Here is a 15,980-nt window from a genome sequence, read left to right on the forward strand (position 1 = left end):
AAATAACTTGTCAACAATGACTATAAATGGCTTCAACATTTTGTATATGCAGTCGACTAAATAGAACAAAATTACATCTAATCAATCAAATAACTATAAAAAAGCACTTATGATATAAAAATGTAAAATCGTTATTAGAAAAAAATAGTTATTAGAAGAGGAACCCTTTAGTAACAGCATGACTCTGACACTCTTCTGAGCATTTTGAGATTCACTCTACAGCAATAATCATTTAAGCTCGACAGAGATATGTGAAAACCTTTTCTCTAAATGAACAATCTTATCAAAGACAAAGTAATCAGATTAACGGTTTTTTATTCAAAGATAGATTGAAGGCAAAAGTAATAGTAGCAGTTTAGTCCTACTTACGAGACAAATCCATTAAATTGAGTCTGTATTACAAATTAGGGTAAAAAACTAAAATGTTGGAGGGTTTTTTCTCTTGTTATTGACATTTTTTCCCGACTTTTAACAGTGAACTTAAACTATCCCAGCAGTGAAAAAACACATTCACGTACCCTGGGAAAAGATATCACCACTTTGCAGTATGTGTATATTTTTTGAGACAAAACAAGTATTAAGACAATGCATCGAAGCTAAATATGATGATGTCGTACATCTACGTAATAAACCGCACGTCTCGTTACGTTTCATGTGAAACGCGGACGCTGCGCGAGTCTCCTCCTGGAGCGCGCCTGTTTTGTCGGAGGCGCAGTGAATGCATCACGCGCGGTCCCGTTATACAGTCCGGAGGAGAGACGGAGTTGTGGACAAAGTCACAGCTGATCGCTTCGTTCTCAACAAATAACGGAGATGAAGACGGGAACAGGACTTTAAACCAACTGCACATTGTTTTTTTGTTGTTTGTTTAGTTTAGTTTAGTTTTGTTTCCCTCGCGGCGGCACACATGGATGCAGCGGAGGTAAAAAAAACAAAACAACAACACAAAGTTTACTTCATGACAGCGTCGATTAAGAAACATGAAGTCAGAAGTGAGACACACACGTGAAATGAATTGTACTTATATAGACAATAAGTCCAGTTATTTCATTATTCACCCGTTTCTGCGCTTTATCGTGTGTGTGTGTGCGCGCGCGCGTGCACGCGTGTTTGTGTGATTTTAAAACAACTATATAAGTTAAGTTTGGTCGTCTTTGCATTATTTTGGATTGTTTAATTTTTTTTAAATAATTGTTTAGGTTGATTGTGTTGTTGAGACATTTACGAGGCTTTTATTTTGGTATTTTAAGATGTTTGAGCTTCATTTTGTATGAAAACACATTTTCACTCTGACACTCAACGACATTTTTCGGCATTTGCACACTCACAATGCACTTTTTGTTTTGTCGTTTTATGTGAAATCTGTCATTCTTGAGGTTTTCGCCTTAAATCTTTCGGGGTTTCGTTTTATTTCTGGTGCATTTTAACTTTCTTACATCACTTTATGTCTCATTGTGGTTGTTTAGTATCATTTTGACAATTTTCCAATATAAATTTTGGGTTTTTTGGTTGTTTTTTTTTATTTATAGCAGCTCTTTATGATTTAATGGTCATCGTTTGTGACGTTTTGAATTTAATAACAATCCTGTCATAGGTCATTTAAATAAAAACACCTAACTTCTCATTTTGGTAGTTTTGTTTCCTCTTTAAATCATCTCAAAGTGGAGCTCAGTTGTTTTGTGTGGTGAACAGGTGCACTGGGGGTTAAAACACGTGGGTAATGTCAGCTGTCTCCACAGAAACAAACAGCTGTTCCTCCACAAAACATGTGCAAAACGCCTTCAGCTAAAAAAAGAAAGAAAAAAAAGAAAAGTTCCTGCCACTTCGATATGGTCGCAGGTTATTTCCGTCATTGAAACGAAGCGAGTAGCGGAATCGGTGTATTAAACAAGAGGATGTGTCCCGATGCAGGAGCTGGAGCAGATCTCCACGTGGCTAGGCGAGGGGGGACTCCAGGCCGACGCCCCCAAAGAGGCTCAGCTGCGCCGGCTGTGGCGAGCGCTCCGGCACGCCAGCAGCCGCCTGGGCAGCGTGACCTCCGACCTGGAGGCCCGCCGCTCGCAGCACTCGGCCGAGATGGAGGAGGTGAGTTTCGGGGCCGGTGGAGGGCGACGGTCTGACGGCGCCGCTCGGCCCTCCCCCCTCCCCCCCCCCCCCACCTCCCCCCCGGACCCAACGTCTCTCTGCGTCTGTGAAGGTTCGTAGGTCCCTGGAGCAGATCCGAGTCTTCACCGCGCAAAAAGACCGTCTGGCGCAGGACATTCAGGACGAGAACGACCAGCTGAAGGAGCAGCTGAGACGCCTGATATCAATCCAAGGTGAGTGTTTTTCTGGGTTTTGTTTAGTTAAATACGACAGTATTGTGCCGAGTTGTTGGTCATGTGATGCAAAATCAACTTCCTAAAGGTTCTCCAGCAGTTATGATCGTCTCCAGATCTGGAACGACGCCCCAGAAATGAAAAAAAGTGTGTCCTCTCTCTCTCCCCGGCTTGTTCCAGGTTTTAAAAAGTGTGTTGCTCCAAGCAGCCAATCAGAAATCAAACCCTATATAGTGTCATCGGGGGGGTTCAAGGTAGGCTCCTCCCCCTTTTGACTCCTCCCCAGAAGTGAAGAAAGTCTGTCCTCTGTTTTTTAAAAAGTGTGTTGCTCCAAGCAGCCAATCAGAAATCAAACCCTATATAGTGTCATGGGGGGGTTCAGCCAATCACAATCAAGGTAGGCTCCTCCCCCGCTTTGACTCCTCCCACAATCGGGCAGCTCTGCTCTGGCACATGGCGCCACGAGAGGAAGTACTTCCTCCATCTTCCCATAGATGGGCGTGTCTGTGGGCGGAGCCAGTCCAGCTCACACTGACACAGCAGATTCTGAACGCAGCTCCGAGGATCTGATATCCAAAGTCAAGGTAAAGAAGGTTTGTGCAGCGACCAGGAGGAGGAGGAGGTGAAAAGATGGAGGCCATGACCCCTTTTAAATGAGTTATTTGTTCACAATGTCAAACCCCTCGTCCGTTTCTCTCGGCCAGTTTTTTTCCCCACAAACCCAAACACGGCGTCCGTCTCTTGTCCGTCCATCCAGACGCTCAGATCAGCGAGGTGGCGAAGATGCTGTCCCAGCAGGGCCTGACGGAGCTGATCGCCAGCAGCCCCGGGGAGCAGGTGGCCTACCTCCTGGTGGAGAGGGCCTCGCTGCTGGACGCCGCCGACGGTCCCGGAGGAAACGCCGCCGGCCCGCCCAGGGCGGACGGGCTCAAGGTTACACCGCTGCTACGCCCGGGACCACTTTCCTCCACCCGCCTCGCATCCGTCACAAGTCTTCTCGAGAAGCAGACCACAATGTCTGACTCGCGTAGAGCGGGAACAAATAGAATCATATTGATCATAACATCAGAAATTCTATGGCGTCGTGTTGCGTAATGCAACAGTTGCTGGAGACGTGGTTCACTGGTTTCATTCAAACTGGCCTGACGTCATTTTCAGAACCGACTTGTTTGGTTTTTGTAGAAATGTTGGACATTTTCGTCGTTTCTATCATCAGTTCCAACGCTGCTTCTCTCTAAATGTCCCTTCATATGAGGACGGAACTGTCCAGAGGGAGTGGAGTCGTCGTCGTCTCGCGCCTGTACTTGTTTAAGAGTTGAAGTAAAACTGAGATAATGTGGTTTAAGTCCTCTCGTTGGGTCCGTTCTGCTCAGTTCGGCCACAAGGGGGCGCCACGGCCTGGGCAGAGCAGCAGGAAGCGTCTCTTTGGGCTCCGCCAGGCTCCTTTTGTTGCCTAAACCAGGAGCGTCAAACTGGTTCAATCAGTTGAGGGGCCACAGCCACCTGATCTGACCTCTGACCTCTGGAGGCCCGACAAGTCAAACATCACATGTTAAACTGCAGATATGGACAAATGCAAAGTCTTTCCTTCTTTTGAATTTTTTGTAACTGCAAGAATTTGCCAGTCTATTCTGAAATATACATATTAAAGGAAATCAGATATTATATTTGCAACAAAACAAAAAAACCCTCAGTCACCTGAATGTCGTATTTTTGTTCAGGATTAAAACAAGTTATCATCTGGAAATTGTTTTGACTTTACGTGTCTAAAGTAGCATTTCACACAAGTTGGACTCGTTGTTTTATTGTGAAAGGCGTTGCGTCATGTGACCTCCACAGATGCATTAATGTCGGGGGTCAAATTCTGACCGAGGGCGGTTTTAAATGTAATTTTTGACAATCTAGTGTTTTTAGATCAGCCTCTGTCAGTTTTCATATTTATACTTAAAAAGAAAAAAAAAAAAATCACATGGCGGCCGGATTAGATCCTCTGGCGGGCCGCTTCTGGCCCCCGGGCCTCATGTTTGACACCCCTGGTCTAAAGGAAGACACATAAGTCGGGTTCTTAGAAATGAACCATCAGACTATGTTGAAGTGCAGTGAGTGAGAACTATATTTCCAGAGTTCCGGGCCTTTTGGTTCCTGCTCTTAAACCGAGCGACAGGAGGAAAGACGCGTCTCCCTCTGCAAAATGTGTATTTATGCTTCCGTCCAGGTGACGAGTCTCAGGGTGACGGGGGGTCTTGGGGGGTCAAGGGTTGGCCGAGGTCCCGGGGTGCTCCATCGGGCGCCAGTTGTAGGGAGTTTCCCAGAAAACAGTCAAGGTTTCGATCTCCCCTCTCAAGTTCCTGTTCCATACGCTGTGTCCTCCTGCAAATACTGCAATCAGCAGTTTTTACTCGCGGCGTTGCGCAACCATGATCGCAGTATCTGACGTTGTTTACCATGAAAGCAGACGTCAGCAGATTGTTAGTCGGGCTAGTATGTTTTCACAGTTTTTAGGCGGAACAGTTGTATTAAGAATTAATATCTTATATCTCAACAGTCCACAGGGCAAACACACGTTGAATCCTGCAGAGTGACTGTTGGAGCCACTTTGGTTCTAATCAACACTAAAACCACAAACCAGCAGCAGAACGTCTTCCTGCATGTCGTCTTTTCTCAAACATCCCACAATAACCACCACTTCTTCCTGTCCGTGTTGCTGAGCTCCGACTCTAGAACCACTGAGTGAACTCTGCATGAGGACAACCGAGACGTGTCCTGGTCCCCCTTGTCCTGGTGTCCTGGTCCCCCTTGTCCAGGCGTCCTGGTCCCCTTGTCCTGGTGTCCTGGTCCCCCTTGTCCTGGTGTCCTGGTCCCCCTTGTCCTGGTCCCACTTGTCCAGGCTTCCTGGTCCCGCCTTGTCCTGGTGTCCTGGTCCCCCTTGTCCTGGTCCCACTTGTCCAGGCTTCCTGGTCCCGCCTTGTCCTGGTGTCCTGGTCCCCCTTGTCCTGGTGTCCTGGTCCCCCTTGTCCTGGTGTCCTGGTCCCCCTTGTCCTGGTCCCACTTGTCCAGGCTTCCTGGTCCCGCCTTGTCCAGGTGTCCTGGTCCCCCTTGTCCTGGTGTCCTGGTCCCCCTTGTCCTGGTCCCCCTTGTCCTGGTCCCACTTGTCCAGGCTTCCTGGTCCCGCCTTGTCCTGGTGTCCTGGTCCCCCTTGTCCTGGTCCCACTTGTCCAGGCTTCCTGGTCCCGCCTTGTCCTGGTGTCCTGGTCCCCCTTGTCCTGGTGTCCTGGTTCCCTTTGTCCTGGTGTCCTGGTCCCCCTTGTCCTGGTCCCACTTGTCCAGGCTTCCTGGTCCCCCTTGTCCAGGCGTCCTGGTCCCCCTTGTCCAGGCGTCCTGGTCCCCTTGTCCTGGTGTCCTGGTCCCCCTTGTCCAGGCGTCCTGGTCCCCCTTGTCCTGGTGTCCTGGTCCCCCTTGTCCAGGCGTCCTGGTCCCGCCTTGTCCTGGTGTCCTGGTCCCCTTTATCCTGGTCCCCCTTGTCCAGGCGTCCTGGTCCCCCTTGTCCTGGTGTCCTGGTCCCCCTTGTCCTGGCGTCCTGGTCCCGCCTTGTCCTGGTGTCCTGGTCCCCTTGTCCAGGCGTCCTGGTCCCGCCTTGTCCTGGTCCCCTTTATCCTGGTCCTCCTTGTCCTGGTGTCGTGGTCCCCCTTGTCCAGGCGTCCTGGTCTCCCTTGTCCTGGTCCCCCTTGTCCAGGCGTCCTGGTCTCCCTTGTCCAGGCGCCCTGGTCCCCCTTGTCCTGGTCGCCCTGGTCCCGCTTGTCCTGGCGTCCTTGCCCCCCTTGTCCTGGTCCCCCTTGTCCAGGCGTCCCGGCCCGTCGGTGCATGTCTCCCTGAGGACCCTGGACCCTGGACCACGTCCCGGGTCCCGGGGTTCCGTCCTCGGCCCCGATCAGCTGCCAGCTTGTGTTTCAGACGGGGGGGGGTCTGGGTCTGGGTCTGTCCCCGGCCCGCCACGAGATCCGCCGCTTGACGGAGGAGCTGGAGGCGGCGCACACGAGCCGGAGAACCTGCGGTGAGCGTCGCCACGGCAACGGTTGACGTTCTTCTACACGTCCCAGGGACGGCGTGGAGATTCTCTCTCTCTCTCTCTCTCTCACTCTCTCTCTCTCTCTCAGAGGCTGAACTGGAAGCTGCACAGCAGGAGGTCCATCAGCTCAGAGGACACGGAGACAAACTATGTCTATATGGTGGGAATGTCGTAAAACCTAATTGATTAATTAATTAAGGTTTTTTTTTTCCTTCAGTCGGTGTTTAACAAAATAAAATAAAATCAATCTTCGTCCAAGAGATTAACAATTTTACAAACCGAAAGGGTTTTAGGCTGAATTAAAAAAAAATCAAAATACAAGATGTGACCAGACAGTCGAACTCTGAACTTCTTATATAAAGTGAAAAACATAATAATACATTTCATTTACACAAGTATACACAATATATTGTAAATACACATGTAAACATATAGCTGTATAAGTAGATATACAGTTTGTGAAACACCAACAATATACACTTTATGTACCATTAATGTTATAATACTTTTTACTATTTAGTTTTTGTTCTTATTGCTGTAATTGATCATATTAATATTCCCGGTGTTTATTCTAAATCAGTGTTTTTCAACCTCTGGTGTTTCCTCCAGATCGTCAGGTGAGCCGTGGGAAATTATCACATTTCACATTATTTTCTAAAAAATCATTTGCTCTCACAGCCTCAGTGTGTTGCAGAGTAATCCTGTATAAATACTCTTCACCACTAGAGGGCAGCACAGAACTTTGCCGGTGAAATGTAAAGTGACAGACGTCAGTGTGGTTCATCTCCACCTCCTGCTACCATCTTGTATCAAAGTACTGTGTCAGTGACAGTGATGGAGAAGTTTTTGAAAACCAGGATCTCAGCTCTTCATCCATCAGGTCCAGGTTTCACACTGAGGGAGGCACTATTAAAAAAAGTCCTTGCTTTCTGGATTTACTGGATTCCTGTTGATAAAACTTTGATGAGAAAGACTTTATATTGTTAATAGAGGCTACAGAGTTTAACGTTTTAACATTTTCAGGTGGAGGTGGTGTGACTCCAGATGTTTCCAAAGACAAAAGTGTGTCTTGGCTCAAAAAGGTTGAAAAACACTGAACTAGAGAATCAAACATTAACGTGGCTGCAGTTAAATTTGACTTCATATTAGTCTCAATCTCCAAGTCAGTTGATCTTTTTGACTGCAGAAGTTTGAGCCACTGAATTGTGTGAAAGCGAAGAGTGACTGTGACGGATTGATTAATCTCACAACCCTGCAGCGCATCGAGATCAACGCCCGCCGTCAAAACCAGAAGGTTTTTTTACAGTGTGGGTTCAGGTTTTGACGCAGCAGAAACCGACTTCAGCGCCTTCAGCACGCCGGCAACTTGCAGAATTAGTCTGCGCTCGTGGAGAGCGACGCTCTGGAGGCACTTTCTGGTTGAGTAGAAGCTTTTTCTCCGAGCGGCAGACTGTGTCCTAAATGTGGCTTGTAGAAATACCCTCACGTTGAAAAGTGTGAAAAACCACATCAGTGCAACCAGGATGCTGCCGCGCGGCGCCGGAAGCGCTGAACGAGGCGGTTTGAAGACGAGGCCGCGTCACTTTTCCTCTCCCACTTCTAGAGAAGTCGGTGTTTTCCCTGCTCTTTTCTCAGAATCCAAGCGGTTCAGATAATGTATATAAATTATACATATATAAAACTCTCATTGCGTAAGGCGTTCCAACAGCATCTCGCTGTACCGTTTCCGCGCCTGCAGTTTCTAATGGAGAAAGACTTTATATTGTTAATAGAGGCTACAGAGTTTCAGGTGGTGGTGTGACTCCAGATTCTTCCAAAGAAAAAAGTGTGTCTTGGCTCAAGAAGGTTGAAAAACACTGTTGCCGGGATGCAAATTCCACCTCATGGCTCCTCTTTTCTTTTTTTAAAGAAAATATAAATATCTTTTCATTTGACGATCCGAGGAAGCAACCAAACGTTTGATGTCTCCAGAGACGGCGGCGCTGCAGAAGGACCGTCTGGACCTGGAGCTCCGAGTCCAGTGGCCGGAGGCCGAGAGACGTTCCCTGCAGCAGCCGGTGGGTTCCGCTGGTTCCGCCACCCGCAGAACCTCAAACACAACGAGGGCCGTAGGGTCAGTAAACACCGCAGAACGTCGTCACTCAGGTGGAGACGTCCGTGCCGCAGGAGAACCAGGAGGAGAACCAGGAGGAGAACCAGCAGGAGAACCAGCAGGAGAACCAGCAGGAGAACCAGCAGCGGTTCAGTGTTGGACTCCAGGAGTGTCCCGCCTGTCGGGAAGCGGCGGGGACTCTGAGGTCCACCAGGGACGAGTGCGAGACCCTGAAGGAGGAGGTCTGTGGAACCCTGGAACGTCTGGACGAAGAGCAGAGGTCGGTCCGTCGGTCCGTCGCAGCTCAGGCCTCGTCCTGTCAGTATTTACGTTCGGGGTTTCCGTGACGACGGCGTCTGTCCCGGCAGGAAGCACCACGAGACGAGGGAACGCCACAGAGCCAAGCTGTGCCGGGCGAAGCAGAGGTTCTCCGACGTCACGTCTCTGCAGGGCGACAAGATCAGGCGCCTGCAGAGGGAACTGTCCCTGAGCCGCCACGCCTCGGCCAAGGTCCACCTGGAGCCCGTCTCACGCCGAGGACGAGGGCCGCCGGGGCGTCCTCCTGGACTGACCGCTGTCCTCTCTGTCCTCTCTGTCCTCTCTGTCCTTCCTGTCCTCCTGCAGGAGAAGGAGCTCGTTCAGAGCATGAGCACCGAGAACGAGAACCTCCTCGGTGAACGGCGGCGGCTGATCCAGCAGCTGGACGAGGAGCGGGATGGCGGCAGAGACCTCCGCCTGGCGGCGGGCTTGTCCAAACGCAGGTACTGCAATCTGTACTACCTGCAGTACCTGTACATACCTGCAGTACCTGCACCACCTGCATTGTCTGCACATACCTGCAGTACCTGCAGTGTCTGCACATACCTGCACATACCTGCAGTACCTGCAGTGTCTGCACATACCTGTACATACCTGCAGTACCTGCACCACCTGCATTGTCTGCACATACCTGCAGTACCTGCAGTGTCTGCACATACCTGCAGTACCTGCAGTGTCTGCACATACCTGCACATACCTGCAGTACCTGCACCACCTGCAGTGTCTGCACATACCTGCACTTACCTGCAGTACCTGTACATACCTATACATACCTGCACATACCTGCACATGCCTGCAGTGTCTGCACATACCTGCAGTACCTGTACATACCTATACATACCTGCACATACCCTCAGTATCTGCACATACCTGCAGTACCTGCACATACCTGCAATACCTGCACATACGTGCAGTACCTGGACACACCTGCACATACCTGCAGTACCTGCACATACCTGCAATACCTGCACATACGTGCAGGTACTGCAGGTATGTGCAGGTGTGTCCAGGTACTGCACATACGTGCAGTACCTGGACACACCTGCACATACCTGCAGTACCTGCAGTCGTACTCCAGGAGCCTCACTTTAAACTCAACATTTTGTTTTCATTCACAGGGCGGATTTCCTGGAAGCGGAGAATCAGAAGCTGGGAGAAAGAATCCTGCAGTTGTGCAGCCGGCTGGGCGTCGAGCAGCGCTTCACCTCACTGCACTTCACTCAGGTTTTTATTCCCTGTCGTTTATGAAGGACGTAGAAGCAAAACTTCATTCTCCAGCCTGTGATTGTTTTGTGATTCTGTTCAGGAACTGAAGAGGATCCTGATCCGGGACCAGCCGGCCCTGCAGACCCCCAGGTACCTGCAGTCTGCAGAATTCATCACGTCATGGTGACCAAATAAGAGACGGACGTTGGACTTTGTCTCCTCCAGCTTCTCGGACGGCGGCGACACAAAGCAGAGGGGCGTGACTCCTCCCCCTCGCCGCCGCGTGGCGCCGTCAGCAGAGATGAGCTACCTGAACCTGAACCTGAACCTGAACCTGAACGGGCCGAGCCGGACCCAACCCCCGGCCGGGACCGACGGAGGCCCAGCAGGAAGCAGGCTCTGCCGAGGGCTTCACTGAGCTGCAAGAATAATGATAATAATGATAATAGCTTTTTGCATATCATTTTTATTATCATTATTTTTTCTTAAATTTTTATTTAATTTTTTTATTTCTTGCGTGTCTGTTCCTTTTTATAATTTTTTTCCCCATGTGTATGAGGTCGTGACTGTTATGGTGTTATGGTGTCTATGTTACGTGATTAAAAAAAAAAATTTCTTCATGTGTCCATGCAAATGAACATGTGAATTTAAAAATATATTAAAAAAAAGAAAGAAAAGCAGGCTCTGCTGAAGGGTTTCATTGATCTGCTGCAATAATAATAATAATAATAATAGCTTTTTGCATATCATTTTTTTTATTGTAATTATTTTTTCTTAAATTTTTACTTTCTTTTTTTATTTCTTGTGTGGTTGTTCCTTTTAAAAAAAAATTTTTTTCATGTGTATGAGGTTGTGACTTATGGTGTCTATGTTGTTACATGATTTTTACATTTATTTTCTTCACGTGTTCATGCAAATGAACATGTGACTTTAAAAATATATATAAAAAAAAAAAGAAAAAGCACGCTCACTGATCTGCTGCAAGAATAATAATAATGATAATAGCTTTTTGCGTATAATTTTTTTATTGTTATTTTTTTCTTACATTTTTATTTATTTATTTATTTCTTGCATGTCTGTGGTTGTTCCTTTTTAAAATTTGTATTTATTTATTTTTTTCATCTGTATAAGGTTGTGACAGTTGGGTGTCTATGTTCCGTGATTTAAAAAAAAAAAATGTCTTCACGTGTTCATGCAGATGAACATGAGACTTTAAAATATTAAAAAATAAATAAAAGAAAGCACGCTCTGCTGAGGGCTTCACTGATCTGCTGCAAGAATAATAATAGCTTTTTGCATATCATTTTATTTTTTCTTACATTTTTTTTTTTTATTTTTTATTTCTTGCATGTCTGTGGTTGTTCCTTTTTAAAAATTGTATTTATTTTTTCATGTGTATGAGGTTGTGACTTATGGTGTCTATGTTACGTGATTTTTAAATATTTTTTCTTCACGTGTTCATGCAAATGAACATGACTTTAAAACTATTTTTTTTTTAAGAAAAGAAAGCAGGCTCTGCTGAAGGGTTTCATTGATATGCTGCAAGAATAACAACTTTCTGTATAGCACTTTTTTTAAACATTTTCACAAAGTGCACTGAATACACTGTTTCCAGTAAATTAAATAAAAATTGAAAGAGATTCATTAGTCAGAAATGTCAAATTTTTCTTTTATCAACATTAAAATGCAATCAATGTTATGACTGCGGGAATCAGAAATCCATTCAAAAGTACTGGTTTGGTACAAGAACATATGCAGTTGGATGACTGCACGTATGAATTAACGGAAGTTGTATCACAGCATTTAGTCACAAATTAAATAATTTCAAGTAAAAAAACAAAACAAAAAAAAAAACTCGACAATCCAAAATACCCAGAAATCAGTTTGTCACTCCAAGTTTGATTTGCAGTCTTTTCACACGCTGTAAATTAAAAATACCTGCCAGGAAAGCTGCGAAATCCTATTTTAAGACGTAAAAGAGTTAAAAGCTTTTCAATTACGGCCAAACCAGGCGAGAGTCCAGCCTCTAGGGCCGCCGCAGCGCGCCGTAGTGTTTGGGCGCCCACTGCAGCCGCGCCACCCGGATGTCCCTCCTGTAGCCGATCCTCCGGTCCCAGCAGTACTCGGGCGAGAGCAGGCGGCTGGGCTTGTGCAGCCAGAAGTAGCGGTTGAGGTGACTCTCGTCGTGCCACCGCGCCTCCACGCCGTTCCGCTTGTCCTCCACGATGCCGCGGTAGCACGCCTCGCACAGCGCCTTCACGCTCCGCCACGAGCCGCCGAACACGGCGGCGTGGTAGTAGAAGTCCCCGGCCTCCATGTAGGCCCGGGAGTCCGGGTTGCGGTCGTAGGTGAAGAGCGACCGCGGCAGGTGGTAGTAGTACGCGTGCAGCAGCGCCACCGAGTCGCCCAGCGCCTCCGAGCCGAAGCGGCCCGTGAACTCCTGGTCCACGTCCATGCAGAAGACGTGCGTGCAGCGGTGGCGCACGTCCGACGCGATGGCGTCCGCCACGGCCTTCATGCGCATCATGGACACGTCCTGCCAGCGGGGCAGCCGCGGCACCCGCACCACCCGCAGGCTGCGCGCGGCGCCCAGCGGCAGGCGCGGCACCTTCTCCGGCGCGTCGGTGAAGACGTAGTACGTCACGGGCAGGCCCACCATGAAGTGGCGCTCCGACGACCTCAGGAAGGGCTCCAGGTAGACGTCCAGGTACCTCCGGAGGGAAACCAGACGGCGCGAGGTCGTCAGTACCGCGATCAATCGGAACCCAGAACCGACCGGCGGCCGGAAGCCGAAAGGAAAAACGGGGAATCGACGACGGTCCGGGGAACAAACCTGCCCACGGCGAACACGGTCAGCGCCACCGACGACCCCTTCTTCAGGTGCGCCTGGTCGTACAGCTCCGGGTCGAACATCCCCTCCCAGATTACCGGCGCCTTCCACGGCGTGCACGTCTGGACGTCTCCCCGGGACCTGGATCAGGAGACCCAGCGGGAAACTGTCACACTTCCAGTTTGTGGAAACCTCTCGGTTTTATTTGGCCCCCCCCCCCCGATTCAGACCGGGAGAGTCACTCTGGAGCCATTTTGGTTTCCACGGCGACGACGACCCCTCAACACGGCGAGGCTGGAAAGTCCAGACGGATCAAACCGACCACCGTCTGTCGTGCAGGAGCGAGATGTGCCAGAGCAGAGCTGCCTGATTGTGGGAGGAGTCAAAGGGAGGGGAGGAGCCTACCCTTGATTGTGATTGGCCAAAACCCCCGATGACACTATATAGGGTTTGATTTCTGATTGGCTGCTTGGAGCAATACACTTTTTAAAACCAGGAAGCAGCCAGGGAGAGAGAGGACACACTCTAAAGCCACTTCCTAAAACCACTGCGATACTTCCTGATTAACATCAACTATTATCCAGTGTGCTTCTCACTTTATTATCATTTCTTCTTTTTTTTTTCCCCCCCGTGGACAATTTATACGACGATCACTTTCAGATCGTTTATCACATGTTCCACCAGTAGTAGATAACGCGGCGCGACACGCCTCCCGATGAGCGACGGTTAAAAAAGAAAGGCGAGCGACTCACCGCAGGTCGAGGCTGGCGTCCACGTCGTCGTCCATCACCAGCAGGTCTGCGCTTTCCAAAGCACATTTCTCCATGGGAATGTAACCGATGAGTAACCTGGCGGCACAAATCCAGGGTTGGGAAGGGTTTACATTTGCAGAAAGACGCTTCCTGTGAAGATTTTTTATGCATTTATCTTTTTGTTTTTGTTTAATATCAGACTCAGGTTTTTGTTTTTTTTATTAAAAAGGTCTCATATCATATAGTTTTTCAACAATTGCACAGAGGAGTCATGGTCCAACTACATTCCTACAAAGCGTATTCCTCCAGATCCAGTCTCGGTCCTGAATTTCAAGTCTAAAAGCCCCTCTACTGAGAACAGGCAGCTCCCGGTGTTTCAGATCAAGTGGTGTCCCTGTTAACTGCTGACCCCTCAGCCGCCCTTGTTGCCAATAACAGACGTTAAAAAAACCCGCTGCCGTCCTCATGAACGCCGCTTAACAGACATTAAAATTAACTTTCGTACCTTTTGCGAGTCTTACTACAACATGTGTTTTTACTTGCAGCAACGATGGCCGCGACAGGAAGTCAGCCATTATTTGACGGGGGAACTACTTAATTCATAACACTGGAAGGATGCATTCAATATTTACAGGGGATTTTATTACGATATTGATGCCAGTTTGAATCAAACACCACATTATGCTGAATTTATTCAGCAGAGCTCCACTAGAGGATGTGGTTATTTCCCTGCATGATGTCACGAAGGGGAAAAAAAACAACCTCTGAATCGTCTGTGGTAGCACACGTTGGCTAAAAGTTGAATCGACGAGGGCGGTGACAGAACTTCTTCACCGCCGAGGCCTCATATAGAAGCTACAGGGACACATACTTCACTGCGTTTGTGTATTTATTGATTGATTGATTTATATATGTTGTTCGGCTCTCACCTCACCGACGGCGGCCCCAGATAAAACACACAGAGAGCAACTGGGACGCAGAGGAAACACTTCCAAATGCTCTTTGCCTTCGGAAAGGATCTGCAAGAATCCAACACACACACACACACACACACACATCAGACCATCACACACATGCAGAAGTTTGACGAAATATAAAGTTTTAACAGTGAAAAGAGGAAGCAGATACCTCATGGTTGAGAAATGGTTTTTTGTTTTTAACCGCACGAGACCTGACTCATCCTCAAACCGACACTGACGGCAGCTGCAGAGAAAAGAAGGAGAAACGTAGTTAAACTTTCTCATTTAAAATGAGAAAGTTCCAGAACATAGATTTGGAAAAAAAATCAAAACAAAACAAAAAATCATTAAAAAAAAGTTTTGATATGAATAAAACGCACCTAAAAGCATCTAAAGAGTGTAGATTTGTCAAATACAGTTTAATATTGTTCACTTTTCTCTTCCGTCACAAAAACTGCAAACTTTATATTTATTTGCCGCTCAGCCGTTGAGTTGCAGGATAAATCAGTCAGCAGTGGGACTTCAGGGAGAAACTTTGGGTTTTCGTCACAATGATGCAGAGGAACGTTTGTATTTTTTAAATTCCCACAACAAGTTGTTTATATATATATATATATGCAGGTACATATATGTGTGCATTGCAGAATACAAGTCTTCCTCAGTTAAACAAAAGATTACCGAACATGTTTATTAAACGAGGAGGAGGAATGTGTCGCAGGAGTTGATCCAGAACAGCCTGAAGCGAGACTTCAAACAAGCAATTAAAAAAAAAGAAAAAGTGTGAGAACCAGTAAGGTCATGTTGTGCCAAGCCTTCTCCTGTGTTAATACTGAAAAACATCATTTAATACTGCAGCTCCAGATCGTGCAGGGATCCAACTGACCAAACATGTATTCATCAATACATAAAAAAAAAAACGGATGGGATCAACTGGATAATTAAAAAAAAAGTTGCACCGTTTGACTCAATCCAAACCATAAAACCTTCAGCAATATTCCCCATCACACATATAATGAAGTTTTGATGACCGTTGTAATAATTACAGCCCCGCCTTTCTAATTACCGCACATTTTCTCAAATTTGCCCGATTATGTGCTCCCCCCCCCCCCCCCCCCCCCTTTAGTTTTATTGTTTGCCTCCAAAATAAAGCGTTGATTCGGTCTCACGTCGCGGCTCCACGTTTAGAATCCAGACAAACTAAACTTGTACTTGTTGAGAGTTGAGAACTCACCTCAGACTTGTCGTCACGCGTCAGCATCTTCAACGTCCAAGTTTTGTTTTTTTGTCTGTTTGTTTTTTTTACCACGTGTCTAGAAAATGTCTTAACATAATAAGATCGACCTCAGCGAGGCTGCAGGAGAAGCGGGAGTGACGCCCTCCGGCCGGCAGGTGAGGCAGGTCGAGCCTCCACAGATGATGATTTCTGCGCAAGGACGGGC

At 47.7% G+C, this 15,980-nt stretch overlaps 2 protein-coding genes across 3 annotated transcripts; one reads left to right on the top strand and one right to left on the bottom strand.

Moving 5' to 3' along the window:
* The first annotated feature begins 808 nt into the window (after positions 1-808).
* Positions 809-11,555, top strand: LOC308129391 (uncharacterized protein). The gene is made up of 15 exons (XM_080495331.1): positions 809-922; positions 1,912-2,085; positions 2,198-2,318; positions 3,076-3,251; positions 5,737-5,914; positions 6,014-6,082; positions 6,193-6,369; positions 6,473-6,544; positions 8,356-8,441; positions 8,530-8,756; positions 8,845-8,986; positions 9,101-9,237; positions 9,913-10,018; positions 10,101-10,150; positions 10,226-11,555. Exons 1-15 carry the CDS (start codon positions 908-910, stop codon positions 10,416-10,418), a joined length of 1,923 nt encoding a protein of 640 aa, XP_080351457.1. The 5' UTR covers positions 809-907; the 3' UTR covers positions 10,419-11,555.
* Positions 11,556-11,710: 155 nt separating this feature from the next.
* LOC308128822 (alpha-1,3-galactosyltransferase 2-like) lies at positions 11,711-15,909 on the bottom strand. 2 transcript variants are annotated; one of them, XM_080494494.1, is made up of 6 exons: positions 15,773-15,909; positions 14,711-14,785; positions 14,512-14,601; positions 13,583-13,678; positions 12,834-12,971; positions 11,711-12,711 (listed from the first exon to the last, which is right to left on the bottom strand). In XM_080494494.1, exons 2-6 carry the CDS (start codon positions 14,713-14,715, stop codon positions 12,027-12,029), a joined length of 1,014 nt encoding a protein of 337 aa, XP_080350620.1. In that variant the 5' UTR covers positions 14,716-14,785; positions 15,773-15,909; the 3' UTR covers positions 11,711-12,026. The 2 variants fall into 2 exon arrangements, with proteins under 2 accessions (XP_080350620.1, XP_080350621.1); XM_080494495.1 differs by lacking the exons at positions 14,711-14,785; positions 15,773-15,909 and having other exon boundaries at positions 13,061-13,678; positions 14,512-14,552.
* Between the last annotated feature and the right edge of the window lie 71 nt (positions 15,910-15,980).

Source organism: Blennius ocellaris (assembly GCF_963422515.1).
Source record: "Blennius ocellaris genome assembly, chromosome: 4".
Lineage (NCBI taxonomy): Eukaryota > Metazoa > Chordata > Actinopteri > Blenniiformes > Blenniidae > Blennius > Blennius ocellaris.